The 17,416-nt window shown below is 35.8% G+C and overlaps 4 protein-coding genes and 1 pseudogene across 5 annotated transcripts; 3 read left to right on the top strand and 2 right to left on the bottom strand.

Annotated features, from left to right (window-relative positions):
• Window positions 1-406: 406 nt before the first annotated feature.
• On the bottom strand, window positions 407-2,555 carry LOC17900514 (rRNA biogenesis protein rrp36). Its single transcript, XM_006303250.2, has 10 exons — window positions 2,478-2,555; window positions 2,153-2,268; window positions 1,931-2,052; window positions 1,766-1,832; window positions 1,584-1,636; window positions 1,442-1,496; window positions 1,254-1,328; window positions 1,031-1,151; window positions 874-920; window positions 407-784 (listed from the first exon to the last, which is right to left on the bottom strand). Exons 2-10 carry the CDS (start codon window positions 2,249-2,251, stop codon window positions 689-691), a joined length of 735 nt encoding a protein of 244 aa, XP_006303312.1. The 5' UTR covers window positions 2,252-2,268; window positions 2,478-2,555; the 3' UTR covers window positions 407-688.
• A 135-nt stretch (window positions 2,556-2,690) lies between these two features.
• On the top strand, window positions 2,691-5,371 carry LOC17898700 (lysophospholipid acyltransferase 1). Its single transcript, XM_006307374.2, has 8 exons — window positions 2,691-3,094; window positions 3,198-3,253; window positions 3,485-3,705; window positions 3,807-4,215; window positions 4,305-4,390; window positions 4,549-4,612; window positions 4,694-4,812; window positions 4,927-5,371. Exons 1-8 carry the CDS (start codon window positions 2,790-2,792, stop codon window positions 5,062-5,064), a joined length of 1,398 nt encoding a protein of 465 aa, XP_006307436.1. The 5' UTR covers window positions 2,691-2,789; the 3' UTR covers window positions 5,065-5,371.
• Window positions 5,372-9,281: 3,910 nt separating this feature from the next.
• LOC17897026 (ethylene-responsive transcription factor ERF027) lies at window positions 9,282-10,053 on the bottom strand. The gene has a single exon (XM_023777380.1). It carries the CDS (start codon window positions 9,990-9,992, stop codon window positions 9,405-9,407), a length of 588 nt encoding a protein of 195 aa, XP_023633148.1. The 5' UTR covers window positions 9,993-10,053; the 3' UTR covers window positions 9,282-9,404.
• A 1,746-nt stretch (window positions 10,054-11,799) lies between these two features.
• LOC17898285 (pentatricopeptide repeat-containing protein At1g12300, mitochondrial) lies at window positions 11,800-13,973 on the top strand. 2 transcript variants are annotated; one of them, XM_023777379.1, is made up of 2 exons: window positions 11,801-12,078; window positions 12,158-13,973. In XM_023777379.1, the coding sequence occupies exon 2, from the start codon at window positions 12,222-12,224 to the stop codon at window positions 13,899-13,901; it is 1,680 nt and encodes a 559-aa protein (XP_023633147.1). In that variant the 5' UTR covers window positions 11,801-12,078; window positions 12,158-12,221; the 3' UTR covers window positions 13,902-13,973. The 2 variants fall into 2 exon arrangements, with proteins under 2 accessions (XP_006303621.1, XP_023633147.1); XM_006303559.2 differs by having other exon boundaries at window positions 11,800-13,973.
• A 759-nt stretch (window positions 13,974-14,732) lies between these two features.
• Window positions 14,733-16,790, top strand: LOC17899770 (annotated as a pseudogene).
• The last annotated feature ends 626 nt before the right edge of the window (window positions 16,791-17,416 follow it).

Below are 17,416 nucleotides of genomic sequence, written 5' to 3'. Positions count from 1 at the left end.
TGTGTAATTTTTTGTTACATTTAAACATTTTCATAATCAGCAAGAAATTATTTGTGACAGTGAGAACTTGGTAACTAAAGGAAGTGTATTTTTCATCATATATTTTAAGAGATTTGAGTTTTATTATGATTTTGGAAGCTCTGTATTATAAAATTCTTCCAAATCACACATTTAAAACCATGAGATTTTTCAGATTTCTATATTGTCAACTAAGAAAATCTATTAAAATCCCTTAATCCAAATTCTCAACATTGTTTATAATAAAAGAGTTTTTTGAAATAGCTTTTTCATTCACATCACCATCAGTAACTTTAACTTTCATTAGATTTTTTTTTTTTTTCAATTCATTTTTGAATAATATAGGATGTGCTAGTTTAAAAAAAGTATTCGATGTACATACTAAAACTCTATGGTGACTATCATAATTGAGGGAAATAAAGTACCACAAGAAGAGTAAATCAGATTTGAACCTTTTGAAAGGTCTAGAGTCTCGTGTCTTCACAGAACCAACAGTAAACTAAGAGGCCTTTGTACTGGTACTGGATTTGGAATTCAATTCAAAAAATAAACAAAACAAAAGGTGATACTGCATTTGTCTTTGAATTCTCAAGCATAAAGTCATTGCAAAGACCACAACCAAAATTGTCCTGGGCTGTTGTAAGAGATCGGTCTGAAAGCAAAACTGCCTCTATTCCTCTGTTCGACGGTAGGGCATGAACCTATGATCCTTAGTTGCATTCTTCTTCCTCCGTTTGTCAAGATACGATGTAAGCTTCCCAGATTCCTGGATTGTACCAAAAGCAAAAACTGATTCAGTGATCCCGTTTTAATACGAATGCTTTAAAACTCTGAAGTCAAAACTGTTCTACATACCTTGAGAGTGTTGTACTTTTCGATGAGAGCTTGCTTTCGGATTTCCGCTGCAAAAGAAGAAAGAAAACAATTCAGTAAACTGTTGGCAAATAGAAACTCAAAACTATTATGTTCAACCTAATCATGGGACTTTTTGAGTGAAAAAATCCGGACATACATTTTTTGAGATAGTAAGGCTTTTTCCCTTCTTTTGCAGCTTCTCGTTCTCTCTTCTTGTGTTCTGTTAGTATTGCTGCTCCCTTGTTCTTCGTTGATGGTTCATATTTCAACATCTTCTCCTGAGATATACAACAGACAAAAAAAAGTGAGGAAACAAAGTAATGATCAGAAAGTTTTAACAGACTTTAGATAACAGGGAAGGCAAAGAAAGGATCACTCACAACATAAGTTAACTCATTCTTCAATCGGTTGACCTCTTCTGGATTCTTTGCTTTCTTTAACTGCTTTTTCAATTCCTGTTTTAAGAACCCCGGAATATCAAACAAAAAGCTTCCGTATGAAATATCAGAACCTCGCAGATAATTGCAAGAGCTTCTTTCAGCAATAACAAGTCAATCAATCAAAATACCTCTCTTTCTACAGGAAGTTTATCCTCAAAGAAGAAATTGTATCGCTTCTTGAACCTACAAAAGATACAGAACTTATGTTCACTCAAACAAGAACAACAAGCATATGATAACTAATTTTCATGTTGATAAGAGAAAAGATACCCCTCAAGGTCAACTTGTCCACCCAACGAAACAAAGCGAGGATCGCGAGGCTCCTGAATGCAAACAAAGAAACTCCTTTAACAAACACTCAACAATTCTACACCCCCAAGATCAAACACTTGTAGAGAATGAAATAACGAGAAAAAGAGATTCAAAAACTTCTCCACGCTCAAAGTTATTACCTTCTTTGGAACATGAACTACTTCTCTATAACGACTCACAGGTTTTTTAGAACTCAACTCCACTGGTCTTTACATCACAAATGAAACACCCAAGATTAACAAAAATATAACCAACAAAGACAAAGAGAAAGAAAAAAACAAGAACAAAGGAAACAATGTACGTACCTGTTTTTGTTTGCACGACCCGTTTTCTTCACTTGATTAGGTTTCCTGGCAACTGCCTTAGACCCATCAGCTCGCAATCTATGAATTTCCTCAAATGTTAACTCTTTCTCTGTTTCTTCTTCCTAAGTCCCCATTCAAAACAAAAGATATAACTCAAAATTCAAAATCAACAAACAAGAACGTCTTAAAGTTTCATCCAATACTCTTATTAAGTTCACTAACCTCATCTGAAGAAGACACAGATGAACACGAGAGGTCTTCTTCACTGTCCTCAAAAACTATCCTACTCGAGCTCGCTTCAGACTTACCAGCTCCCTTCATGTTTACTAAACGTGAACCTAATCAATAAAGAGCACGACTTTTTAGCATTCCCTAAGAAACAAACTGAACCCACAACACAGAAACAAAATCGTATTACACATCTAGTTCCTTAACATCAATACGAACATTGAAACTAGAAAGATGCAAAGATAAAACTTTCAATCATAAACAGAGTTACATACAGAAATCGAAACAGAGTATGAACACCAAAAACTATAAAACTTACTCGAACAGAGGAACCTGAAGAATCAAGCAAACGACGGCTAAAGAGGACGACGATGATAGAAGTGTTAACGAGAGACCGTAAGATGAGAAAAAAAAAGGAAATTAGGGTTTTTATATTAAACCGATGGTTTTCAATTTCATTGGGTTTAAAATTGTACCGACCGGTTTATTATTAGTGAATTTGATACCTTTCGTTAAGAAGCGAACAACCTCACGACACGACACGACCGATCCATAGCCTCGGCGAGATCAGAGTTTCTCTTCCGCTTCCCGGATAAACTCGGAACGTTGTGACTCAGTCCGAGTTAAAACCATGGAGTTGATGGATATGAGTTCCATGGCTGCTTCGATCGGAGTTTCGGTCGCCGTCCTCCGTTTCCTCCTCTGTTTCGTGGCCACGATCCCTGTATCCTTCGCTTGGCGAATCGTTCCGAGTAGACTCGGTAAACACTTGTATGCTGCTGCTTCAGGTGCTTTACTCTCTTACCTCTCGTTTGGATTCTCCTCCAACCTCCACTTCCTTGTTCCGATGACGATCGGTTATGCTTCAATGGCGATTTATAGACCCAAGTGTGGAATCATCACTTTCTTCCTCGGTTTCGCTTATCTTATTGGCTGGTACTAGAAATCTCAACTCTTTTTGTTCTTATGCTCTGAACCAATGCTGAATTTTGAACAAAAGCCTGATTTAATTATGGTGCAAATTTGGTGATTTGTGTAGTCATGTGTTTTACATGAGTGGTGATGCTTGGAAAGAAGGAGGAATCGACTCTACTGGTAACTCTTAATCTCCTCATCTTATTTCACTGATGAAGTAGTTGGTGAATTTTTATTAATCCCTTTGTTACATTCTCGTAAATGGGTTTATGTTTCTGAAAGTGATTGAGATGAAAGTTTCGTCCTTTTGCTTTGGATGCTCTTGTTTTTACGACTTAGTGATGGAATTTGGTCTGAGTAGTAATTGTAGTTAGCTTCTTGAACTGGTTCTTCTTTTTTGGAATGTATTAGGCGCGTTAATGGTGTTAACGTTGAAAGTTATCTCTTGTGCGATGAATTACAATGATGGGATGTTGAAGGAGGAGGGTCTAAGTGAAGCTCAGAAGAAAAACCGATTGATTCAGATGCCTTCTTTGATTGAGTATTTTGGTTACTGCCTCTGTTGCGGTAGCCATTTTGCTGGTCCCGTTTATGAAATGAAAGATTATCTCGAATGGACTGAAGGGAAAGGGGTAAGCTTCTTCTTCTTCTTCTTTGTGTTTAACTTTTTATCAATAAAACAGTGACTTGTTATAGACTAGGCTGTAAATTTGTAAACTTTGGTACTTTCCAGATTTGGGATACTTCAGATAAAAGAAAGCAGCCTTCACCTTTTGGAGCTACAATCAGAGCTATTTTGCAAGCTGCGATCTGCATGGCTCTGTATCTCTATTTAGTACCTCAATACCCGTTAACTCGGTTCACTGAACCCGTGTACCAAGAATGGGGATTCTTGAGAAAATTTAGTTACCAGTACATGGCGGGGTTTACTGCTCGTTGGAAGTACTACTTCATCTGGTCAATATCAGAGGCTTCAATTATCATCTCTGGTTTGGGTTTCAGTGGCTGGACTGATGATGCTTCACCAAAGCCCAAATGGGACCGTGCCAAGAATGTAGACATCCTCGGTGTGGAACTAGCTAAGAGTGCCGTTCAGATTCCGCTAGTATGGAACATACAAGTTAGCACTTGGCTCCGTCACTGTAAGTAGTCTTCTGATGATAGACGATTGTTTCTGTGAACTTAGTCATTGTAAGAGACTATCCACTTATACATGGTGTTTACAATGCAGATGTGTATGAGAGACTTGTGCAGAATGGGAAGAAAGCGGGTTTCTTCCAGTTACTAGCTACACAAACTGTCAGTGCGGTTTGGCATGTGAGTTCTTTATTCTTCATCTATTCAATTCTAAGCTGGAAAGTCCTACATATCTTGTAGTTAGTCTGTTTTCAGTTGCTTCCAATGATGGATGAATATAAAAATCTGATATTTTCCCCCATAGGAAACTAACTAACTGCATCCGATGCAATTTGCAGGGACTCTATCCTGGTTACATGATGTTCTTTGTTCAGTCAGCTCTGATGATTGCCGGCTCACGGGGTGAAATACAATTTTCATTGTTCCACTCTTTTGCTAACGGCATCTTATCTTCTTGTTGATCTAACTCTGTTTTCGTTGCAGTTATTTACCGGTGGCAACAAGCCATCAGTCTGAAAATGGCAATGCTGAGAAAAGTCATGGTCTTCATAAACTTCCTTTACACCGTTTTGGTTCTCAACTACTCAGCCGTCGGTTTCATGGTAATTACAAACTCATTTCTCTCCCTTCACATTGATCTATCACTCTTTAACGCCCTTTTGAACGTTAAAAAACAAAAAAAAACCATTGTTTTGTTAATTGCAATATCTGATCAGGTGTTAAGCTTGCACGAAACACTCACAGCCTATGGGAGCGTATATTACATTGGAACAATCCTACCTGTTGGATTGATTCTCCTCAGTTACGTTGTTCCTACAAAACCCTCCAGACCGAAACCACGCAAAGTAGAATAAACCGTTCTCACTCTGTCTTCTTCTTTCTCTCTTAAGTCTTAACGGTAAGTAGGTTTCCCGCGCTTGCCAGCTGCTTCTTCTTCATCATCATCAGTATCATCATTACCATAAACCGATACGGTTCTTGTTTTCTCTGATTTTTTAATACCGATTATTTTTTTTTATTTGCAAATAGATTATACAATAAATATAAATATGTAATTGTAAATTACAAATGTGAAAAAGTATTGTTTACGTTTTGAACTTTTGATGTTTTTTTTGTTCCTTTTTCTTTACGTTGTAGTAAATAAAGGAATATTACTTAATTCACCAAAGTCCCCCACTAACAAAACAAATCACAAGAGTTTGCAAAATAATTTTTCTCAATTGACGGCAGCTTTTTTTTCCATTAAAAGACGCCCAAAAATAAAGCAGAAGACGGTTGAAAGAAAATGTTTATATAAGGTACTTATTTAACGTACACAAGACGGCAGCTTTCTAAGCAAATATTGTACTTAGTATTTTCTTTCAAGATGATATAAGCTTGAAAGAGCAATAGCTATCGTTTTGGACCTTTCTGGTCTTCCAATTGCAAAACTCTTATCTATATTTTTTTTTGTACAATTTAGTATCAAAGACATTTGATTTAAATTAGTGGATGAAAGAAACTGTGTTTATATCCAAACTCCATGTTACTAATGTCGTAGTTATATATTTCTACTTTGTCGGCAAAATGTAATCTTTCAGTTTTTCTTTAACAAGTTGCCAATCAGGATTATTAAACCAATATTTCAGGTAAATATCTAAAAGTTCATAATGGATTGTAAAATATTTTAATCAGTTATATTTTCATAACAATTCACACTTTGGAGACAATATTATTATATATAATTTTTGAAAGAGAAAAAAACACGAAAAGAAAATTACAGATGTACATGTTGAAATACGAAATAATGACAACTGAAAAAAATAGGATGTAGAAGCCCATGATTGATCAAACTACAGTGAGTAGAATGCACTTTTCTTAAATATGTTTTTTAAAGTGTTAAAAATATAAATTTCTTAACTACAAATTCTAAATCAGTGGCGACTTTATTTATCGTCCAGTGTTCTCCACATGGATAGCTGTCCAGTCATTCTTAGGTTCGATTCAGGGTTTACCCAACGACGAAGGAAACCATTATTATATACTTGTCTCTAAATCTTGACGGAAACAAAAAATCACACCCAAGTCCCCAAACAAATGTTGCTGTGTGCTTCTCTCCCATCAACCACTAGCCTTTACTAGCTATGATTCGAAATTTCGAATGATGACATTACAACACATTATGTTGCACACCAAAAGAAAGAACACATGATTTGTAGTAAACCTATAACCGAACAAAGTGTAGTTAGTGCCGAACGATTGGAATCAAAAGTACTATATACAGAACAAGCTTTCAAAAATAAAAATCATACAATTGCTAATTAACTCACTCCAATTATCAAAAGAAAAGTATTTCTGCTAAAGTGAGAGTAGTGGTGTATTATACTTAATTGTATAATGATCATAACAAAACAGCCATTAATGGGAATTAATTAAGATTAAAAGAATGATTAATGATTGTGTGAGTGTGTGAGTGTGAGTAAACATACCAAAGAGGGAAGGGTGTCATTAAAAACACGTAGGGAGACAAATCTGCTGTGGACCACTATCTCATCAAAGCGAATTTAAAGATCTGTCCGAAACCAATCTTAATACTGTATATATTGTTCGATATAAATCAACAGCTGGTTAAATAAAGAAAAACAAACATTAACGGATAAAATAACTGGTTTTGATTAGGCTGTTGATCTTAACTGCAAATTTTCACGAGTAAATTTGATACATGTATCAAATTTTTAACCTATATGGCTATATATATATATTGATATCAAATAATCTTTACTTGCTTCAAAATGACAGTGTGTTGTTTTAAATTGGAACACAAAAGAGAAAAACATTACAAGAAGAGCTCAGTAACGAAAGAAAACTTAGGTTACATAAGGCATAAGAGATAACCAAAATTTCATTTTATGATATATAGTTTTCACTAATTACTATCATACGAAACTGAGAAATGATTAATATGTACAAGATAACATAGTAATTATACTACAAATCTTTCAAAATTTTTAATATAACAACCCAATATTTTATAGGACAAATATGGAATCCACAATTTGGTATGAATTGATAGATGTTGATAGAAAGCCACTAAACACGAGCGGACGAACGTTACGTCCTGAAATGTCATCTTCTACACCAATCCAATATTACTAACACGATCGAGCCATGTGAAACTCTGAAGCCTAAACGCCAATAACCAGGACGTAGTTGTTTGTAGTTATGTCGACATCTCGTCAATCGTAGGTATATCTGAAGAAATGTGTTGGGTTTTTTTTTTCCAGCTTGATACATGTTTTATAGTTTGTATATGGTACTTAAGACACCGATCGAAGATATTTGTTGTAGCCACAAAAGACAGTTTGATATAAACAAAACAAAATAAAGGATTTAGGTCAAGGAAATCCGAGAAGATAGTGACACGTGGTAAAGAGCTGTCGAAAGAATTAAAAAAAAAACACACACACACACAATGCAGATGTTTTTTAGTCGGAAGAGACAAACCTAGTTGGCAAAAATAAATAAGAGGAAAATGTTTTCTTATTAATAATTATTTTTAAACAAAAGGCAAATTTCTTTGGTCTGACCCATACCTTTACCATTTGTGAAGAATAGAAACCCATTAAAAATTTCATAACAATACTACTATATATATTGTATTATTTCTTGATAGAATATTATAAAGTTGTAAAGCTAAAGCTTTCTGCCTCTCTCTATAAAACTTAGTGACGGATATGATTAAAGAAAAGCCACATGGTCACCTCTCTAATTAACCCCTCTTTGTCCGTTACAGGTAAAATAGTTTTGGTAAATTTGTTTCTTTTTGTTTTGGTGTGAGGGTAAATATGTTTCTTTGTGTTAATACCATTTGCACCAGTTTGCGTTAAATCCTGAATTATAATATTAATGCAAAATTTTCAATAAGTCATGTGAAGTAATTCGTGTAAACACAACATAATGTTATTAAGTAAAATTTACGAAGTACGTACAACAAAATGTTCAATTTTTTTTTTTGTATTTGTGACATTTAATTGTAAACCATAAGGAGTATGTGGTTAAAGACCAAGATTTTGATACAAAACTTATCACTCGTTATTGTCACAAGATAAAGAGATAAAAACATAGTTTTATATTATTACCAAAGGAAAAAAAAAATCAAAGAAAGAAGACGACAAAAAAGGACCAAGTAAGAAAACAGCACTCATGTCCATACATATATGGCACAACCTTTATAACAAAAAACATATCTAAAAAAGGAAACTCAGGACATCAAAACTTTTTAAAAGGGACACTAGATGAATATAATACATGTATCGTTGTGTAAATAAGCATCAATCAATCGATTTTTGGAATCATATTATAACATATATACATTACGAGACGAATTAAGTGGCATATATATAGATCGCTGTATGGATTACCGAATATATATCTTAGCAATAGGAACGAACATGTGACGAATTAATATATAGATAGATAGATATGGTGTGTATATGTAGAAAACAATGCTTTATAGTAAAGAATTGATATATAGAAAGTCAAAACACTTGATTATGGAGTATATTAATTAAAAATGATTAATCTTTTTTTTTTTTTTTGATAAACCCGATCGGCTGATCCGGTCAGTTTTGGGAGAATCACACCGAAATGATACAATGTGGACTCGTCGTCAATAAAATGATTAATCTTCTCATCAAAGAAGAGAAAATCCAAAAAACATCATATTTACTCATCATATTAACTAATTACTGGATCTTCTTTAATTGACAAACAGGAAAACTTTGCCAAATTGTTAACTGTTAATTTCAAAACCCCCTTTTTATGTTTTTATGTGTCAATAAAGACTTTTGTAGTAAACCATGTAATAACGAGTGGCTCTAGGTATCAGATCATAATCTCATCTTCATATATATTATGGAACGAAAAACAAACTTAATTAAGAACATGAACTATTCTTAACAAAGAAAGTGCAAATATAAAGAAGCTGCAAGAGTAATATAGAAATCAACTACAAGGCTTGATCATGAATCCCTAATAGATAACCCTAAAACTCCAGAAAAACCCAAACCCTAATTCAACAATACAAGAAACACCCTTAAATAATTAAAACATATGATTTGATATTATCATCATATAAGTGATATGATGAGAAAAAAACAAATAAAAGAACAATATATATGATTACATATATAATAAGTGGACAACACAAAACAGGTCAATAGCCCCACAAGTCCTCATCATTTGAATTCTCCGGAGAGTCATCGGACGGCCGAGAATCCATCCACGACGGTGGTGCAAGCATCATCCCTTCCGCCATATTAGCCAGCAAGTTAGGCATATTCAAGACTTCGTCTTCGTCCATAAACTCTGTCCCACACCACGACGAAGACGCCACATCATTATCTACGTGGCATTCACTCGCTCTCGACTTCAAGCTACTACTACTAGTCTTCTTCTTCTTCTTCTTCTTTGACTCTTTCTCCACCTCCTCCCCGTACTCAGTACATCCCTTCACTGATGCTGCAGCGGCCGCAGCGGTTCGTATATCCGCTGCAGATGTTGATACGGGAACCGGGTATGACATGGCTGATTCCGGGAAGTTCAAGACGGCTTCTCTTCCTTTAAGAGCCATAGCAGCCACGTCGTAGGCCGCGGCTGCCATCTCTGCCGTGGGATAAGTTCCAAGCCAGATTCTAGTGGTTTTCCTCGGCTCACGAATCTCGGAAACCCATTTCCCACTTCGGCACCTGATTCCTCTGTACACCGGATCCTTTTTCCGGCTTGCTAAGCCGGCAGAAGACATTGAGTTGTTCGTACTATTTGGTAGTGTATAGTAGCTAGCAAACGAGATAAAAAGGTTTCACACGTAGCTAAGAGGACTTACTTTTTTTCACACGTGCGAAGGTGGCAGATTAATTAAAGAAGATGAAGAAGTTTTGGGTTAAGATGGCCATTAGGTAGGATTTGTGAGTTGAGTGGTGACCATCAGCCACATATCATATCATATATATAGAATCGAAAAGTAAACAGTATATATATGTAAAGATGGATTATAAATTGAATTAGTTAGCTAGGGTTTAGTGAGAGACTAATATTGTTAAAATATGATGTGAGATGAATCATGAAAGGGTTATTTCACTAATATTTTCTGAAGGCACAGTTGTTATTCTCTTTCACTTTCTCACTTGGGGTTGTCGAAAGTGTGTTGGCTTTTGGTTGGGGTTATTCTTGTAAATAATAAGTGAGAAAAAAAATACAATAGGTATACTGTATGTAACATATCGTATATATTAGTTATTTTTGGGGGAATAAATTATCTTGTTTAGTAACTTACTAGCTAGCTCGTAAATATTTAAGCTATGTAATCAGTATGAAGCATAATCTTATATATATTTTGAAAAATATGAAACATACTTTTAATTTTAAGCTATATATATCATATATATGGACTGCACAATTAGCGACTTAGCATATATATACGTCTATATAATAGCATATGCTAATTGAATATGCATATAAAAGGTTCAATTTTCTTTGCGGTGTAATTTTGTAAAATAGATTTATATGAACGCCAGAAACAAAGTTAATGGCATGCATAAACATATCCGATATATAAGAGAAAAATGACTGAACTACATAAATTAAGAAAACCTTTTATACATATATCATATATATTGTTCTTATAATGATACATTGATTTTATAATCAACTATAACATCGCGGTGAAAAACAGATATATATATATGCATATTCCAACTCTAGGGACATGATAATTAACTGCTAAACCACGTACCGGAAAGAGAGTGTGAAATTAGGATACATGTTCAACGGGTCTTAGACGAATATATTGGCTTTGCAAGGAAGTTAGAAACCCCTCTCAGTAGTAGTATAGTATGATGCTTCTTTGGAACCAAATGTCAAAGACAACAGAGTCTTTCACTTTTATACTTGGGAACAGAAGCGTTATATGATCAACAATATCGGAAGTTTATGTGACGTTAGATATACACTGTCCGTAATTTAGATGAAATTAGGCAAAAATAGCTCACTGTTTTTAGTGTCTTTTCTCTAATAACTTAAGCAAATTTAGTTTAATTTAGATGCAATTAGGCAAAAATAGCTCATTGTTTTTAGTGTCTTTTCTCTAATATCCTAAGCAAATTTAGTTTGCTTCCAACAAATGTCTATTGTGTTTTTTTCTTTGTAATGTAATTTTATGGTTAATTGTTTGATTTACTCATCAATTTGGTGTAGTCAAATTCGTTAACTATGAACACTATTTTATTATTCTCTTGTTCGGCTTCCACAGGCACCGCAACCAAATAAATTTCTTTTAGCTAGGTTTAGCATTAGTCCAAATAAAAGTCAATAATTAAAACTGTTTTAAATAATGGAATTAGGCCAATCAATCCTAATAAGTAATAACCAAACCAAATCATAAGGCTAATGACAAAATTAGTCTTTGTAACCGAGTCAACAATTCCGATTGAAACAGAAGGTTAGAGACAACCGGTTTTATCCAGGACGGTGCAATTAACCGGTTTTTGCGGCATTCTCGTATCTGAAGATTTTATTTTTTCCCATCGCGTCCTTCTTCTTCTTCTTCTTTTACGTGTTTGGATTTCATTTTCTGGTGCTCTAGCTTTTAAGACTAATGCGATTTGGAACGTTTTCAGTTTTCACTTTCATTGCAGAGAGCACCAGTTTTAAAGGTACACTAAAGCATCGTTATTAAAGCTTAAACCTTTTTTGCTGTTTGTGTGTGAAGTTGGTGCCTTTGAAAGCCGAACAAGCAATTAAGCACAAAATCGAAGACGCGACTCTAGTTTTCAAAACTCTAAATTGGGTGATGGTTCGATTGGTTCAGAAGCGTCTTCTTCTAGAGACAGGTACTCCAAGAACTCCGTTTTTCTTGTCTTGCTGTGGACGAGTCTTTTCTAGTGTCAGTGATAATAAACTCTCTTATAGAGAAAGATTGAGATGTGGGATTGCTGATATTAAGGCTGATGATGCTGTTGATCTCTTCCAAGACATGCTTCGGTCTCGTCCTCTTCCCAGTGTCATTGATTTCAGTAGATTGTTTAGTGGTGTTGCCAGAACAAAACAGTTCGATCTCGTGTTACATCTTTGTAAACAAATGGAATTGGATGGGATTTCGCATAACCTCTACACTCTGAGTATTGTGATTAATTGTTTCTGTCGACTTCGTAAACTCTGTTACGGTTTTTCTGTTTTGGGAAAGATCTTCAAACTCGGGTATGAGCCTAACATTGTCACATTTTCAACTTTGATTAACGGATTATGTCTCGAGGGACGAGTTTCTGAAGCTGTGGGATTTGTTGATCGAATGGTAGAAATGGGACATACACCCAATCTCATAACGCTTAACACTCTGGTCAATGGACTTTGTCTCAAAGGTAAAGTGTCTGAAGCTATTGTTTTGATAGATCAAATGGTTGAAAATGGTTGTAAACCCGATGGAGTTACCTATGGACCGGTTTTAAATGTATTGTGCAAGTCCGGCAAAACTGCCTTGGCCATTGAGTTGCTCAGAAAGATGGAAGAAAGAAATATCAAGCGCAATGCAGCCAAATACAATATCATCATCGATGGTCTTTGCAAAGACGAGAACCTCGACGATGCACTCAAACTTTTCAATGAAATGGAGATGAAAGGGATTAAAGCAAATGTAGTAACCTACAACACTCTCGTCAGAGGCTTTTGTAATGCTGGTAGATGGGATGATGGTGCGAAGTTGATGAGGGATATGATCACAAGGAAAATTACCCCAGACATTTTCACATTTAATGCATTGATTGATAGTTTTGTGAAAGAAGGGAAGCTTCCAGAGGCCAAAGAATTGTACAAGGAGATGATCAAAAGAGGTATATCTCCTGATACTATTACATATAATTCTTTGATAGATGGGTTTTGCAAGGAGAACCGCCTAGACGAGGCAAACCAGATGCTGGATCTGATGGTTAGCAAAGAGTGTGATCCTGATATTGTGACGTTTAATATCATCATAAATGGATATTGTAAGGCTAAGCGGGTCGACGATGGTTTTGAAATCTTCCGCACAATGTCTATGAGAGGAGTGGTTGCAAATACATTCACTTATAGCAGTCTTATCCAAGGATTTTGTCAATCGGGAAAACTTGAGGTTGCCAAAGAACTCTTCCAGGAGATGGTTTCTCATCGTGTTCCTCCTAATATCGTGACTTACAAAATTTTGCTGTATGGGTTGTGCGACAATGGGGAGCTAGAAAAAGCACTGGAACTTTTTGAAAAAATACAGAAGAGTAAGATGGACCTTGATATTGGTATCTATAACATCATCATTCACGGGATGTTCAATGATCGTAAGGTAGATTATGCTTGGGATTTATTCTGTAGTCTATCTCGTAGAGGAGTGAAGCCCGATGTTAAGACATACAACATAATGATTGGAGGACTATGTAAGAAGGGGTCACTCTCTGAAGCAAATAAATTGGTTAGAAAAATGGAAGAGGATGGGCATGCGCCGGATGATTGTACATACAACACTCTAATCCGAGCACATCTCCGAGGTAGTGACAGAATCACGTCAGCTGAACTCATCGAAGAAATGAAGAGGAGCGGGTTCGCTGCTGATGCTTCGACTATAAAGATGGTTATGGATATGTTATCGGATGGTAGATTGAACAAAAGCTTTTTGGATATGCTTTCGTGAATGTTTGATTTTATATATACGTGCTAAAAAAAATCCTTTGTGGACTGGAATGGGAGAGCATTGAAATATCAATCTTCTTGTGTTGCTATGATTTGTTCTGTTTTCAGATATCAAGTAAGTCCAGTCCATATTATTTAAGCACGTCAACTGTTGGAATACTGCAGCCATGAAAGCAAACTCACAACAGAAGTTTCTCTTTCATTGAAAGCCACAACAGAAGGGTATATGTTAACAATCCGTGGTTCTTGAGCAATGTTGGGATTGAAAGAGGTGCTCTAAAGGTGTATATAAGCTTCTTCTTATGATGTAGGTGAACATTGTCGTATTTATCCTTTAGGACATATCTCAGTTCTGTCTATTAGTTAAAAAAAATCATTGGGTTCTCTGTTGTGTTATTACTTTGGATTTGGCGACATGATTATATACGCGTACATACTGTATAAAAATCCATCGTGTCAAATACTCCTGCTTAATTAGAAGGTTTCTTTTTCATACTTATCCAATTATCACAACTAAACTTTGAAATATAAACCATAGTATACGTGGGTTTACAAAAAAAAAAAAAAAAACCATAGTATTCGTGATGGTGTACTGGTATGGTCCAACATTAACAAATTTGTAATATCGTTGGATGTTGAAGACTGGTCCAAACGGCATCGTTTTCATATAGAACCAACAAATATATAAAATAGATCACGTGAAAATTGAAATACATGTAAAAGAACCGGTTAAGAAATAAGACAATCAAACCGGAACTTCTTTTGTCTCCTTCCCGACTAAAATCAAAAGCAAAAAAGCACATATCATATGAATGATGAATCTACACAGAGAAGAAGACAAATTTGTGCCCTGAGAAGAAGGAACGAATGGTTCATCTGAAGAAGAAATGGCGTTGTTGATGACACAGAGGAGATTGATTCCTCTAAATCGGAAAGCTTTCACTTTCAGACTGGTTCGGCCTCGTTTTCCTAAGTCAGGTACTTCGAGAACTTGTTTATCTCATATCCCAAAACGAGTTCTTCTCTTGCGCCTTCTCTGTTCTCAGTGATGGTAAAATGTCTTATGAAGAAAGATTGAGAAGTGGGCTTGTAGATATTAAGGCAGAAGATGCTGTTACTCTCTTCCAATCCATGCTTCGGTCTCGTCCTCTTCCCAGTGTCATTGATTTCAGTAGATTGTTTAGTGGTGTTGCCAGAACAAAACAGTTCGATCTTGTGTTACAGCTCTCCAAGCAAATGGAATTGAATGGGATTGCTCATAACATCTACACTTTGAGTATTATGATCAATTGCTTCTGCCGACGCCGAAAACTCGGTTTTGCTTTTTCTCTTTTGGGAAAGATCCTGAAACTTGGGTATGAGCCTAGCATCGTCACATTTTCAACTCTACTCAACGGATTATGTCTCGAGGGCAGAGTTTCTGAAGCAGTGGGGTTAGTTGATCGAATGGTAGAAATGGGACATACACCCAATCTCATAACGCTTAGCACTTTGGTCAATGGTCTTTGTCTCAAAGGTAAAGTGTCTGAAGCTGTTGTTTTGATAGATCGAATGGTGGAAATTGGCTGTCAACCCAATGGAGTTACATATGCACCAATTATAAACAGAATATGCAAGTCCGGGAACACTGGTTTCGCCTTGGATTTATTCAAACAGATGGAAAAAAGAAAGATCAAGCTCGATGTATTCCATTACAATATCGTCATTGATAGGCTATCCAAAGATGGGAGCCTCGACGATGCACTTAACTTTTTCAATGAAATGGAGATGAAAGGGATCAAAGCAGATTGTATTACCTACACCACACTCATAGGAGGCTTTTGTAACGCCGGTAGATGGAATGATGGTGCGAAGTTGCTCAGGGATATGATCACTAGGAACATCACCCCCAACGTTGTCACATTCAACACATTGATTGATTGTTTTGTGAAAGAGGGAAAACTTTTGGAGGCCGAAGAACTGCACAAGGAGATGATCACAAGAGGTATAGCTCCTAATATTATTACATACACTTCTTTGATAGATGGGTTTTGCAAGGATAACCGTCTTGAAGAGGCCAACCAGATGCTAGACAGGATGGTTAGCAAAGGGTGTGATCCTGATATCGTGACATGTAATATCCTTATAAAAGGATATTGTAAGGCTAAACGGGTTTACGATGGTTTGGAACTCTTACGCAAAATGTCTATGAGAGGAGTGGTTGCAGATACAATCACTTATGGCACTCTTATCCAAGGGTTTTTTCGATCAGGAAAACTTAATAAAGCACTGGAAATATTTGAAAAAATGCAGAACAATAAGATAGATCTTGGTATTGGTATCTATGGTATCATCATTCAGGGGATGTGTAACGCAAGTATGATCTCTGATGCTTGGGATTTGTTCTGTAGCCTCCCTCTCAAAGGAGTGAAGCCAGATGTCAGAACGTACAATATACTTATTGAAGGACTATGTAAGAATGGCTTCTTGGGTGAAGCGGGCATGTTGTTCAGAAAAATGGTGAAGGATGGGTATTTGCCAAATGATCGTACATACAACACGCTAATCCGAGGACATCTCCGAGGTAGTGATGTAGTCACTTCATCTGAACTCATCGAAGAAATGAAGAGGTGTAGGTTCGCTGCTGATGCTTTAACTACAAAGATGGTTATGGATATGTCATCGAATGGTAGATTGGACAAAAGGTTTATGGATATGATATCTTGAATGTATGTGATCTCTCATGTAAAGAGGGATTAAAGCCAACCATTACCAACTAGTGTTTAAGAGGTATTTGGGTTTATTAGTTGAAGCAGTGCATGATTGTCTTTCTTTCTTGTTTTTTTTCCTTCTTGGAACTGTTTTCTTGTACATTATTAATTAGAGATGTTGAAGTGAAGATTATATATAAGTCACACTGCTCTCACAGCAGAATGTACTCTGCCTTAAGTTACAAAAACACATTAGCGGGTGAAGAGACCTCTCGAATTCGTCAAAGCACTATACTCCGGTGGTTCCAACGGCGGCAGGCACTCGTGGTTTCCTAGTTCCTAGTTTTGCCAATGTGAACCAACATTCGTACCGGAAAATCACTCGGTTTGACTCGTACCGCTTCTTTTAACCATTTACATTAAAAAAAATTCCCACATATCCGAACCGAGGTCTAAATAATATTTTTACATAATTTTATAATTTTAAAGCTATATAAATCATATACGGACTGCAGAATTAGCGTATATATAACATGAAGCAGCATACGCATATGCTACTTGAATATGCTTATATATGCATACGAAAGGTTACAATTTTCTTTTCGGTGTTGATTATCATATAAATTCATATGAGCGCTAAAATCAAAGTTAATGGCATGCAAAGACTGATAGACATATCCGATATAAGAGAAAAATTACTGAACTACATAGATTAAGGAAAAGTTAAAAACCCTCGGTAATAGTAGTAGGTAGCAGTAACTAGTAAGTCAGCTGTAACCGAGTCAACAGCTCCGGTGTAATAAACCGGTTTTGAAGCATTCTATTT

The sequence above is a fragment of the Capsella rubella genome, unplaced genomic scaffold (genome assembly GCF_000375325.1).
Source record: "Capsella rubella cultivar Monte Gargano unplaced genomic scaffold, Caprub1_0 scaffold_1, whole genome shotgun sequence".
Taxonomy (NCBI): Eukaryota; Viridiplantae; Streptophyta; class Magnoliopsida; order Brassicales; family Brassicaceae; genus Capsella; species Capsella rubella.
The sequence above is the reverse complement of the archived record's forward strand: the minus strand, read 5'-3'. Positions and strand labels throughout refer to the sequence as shown.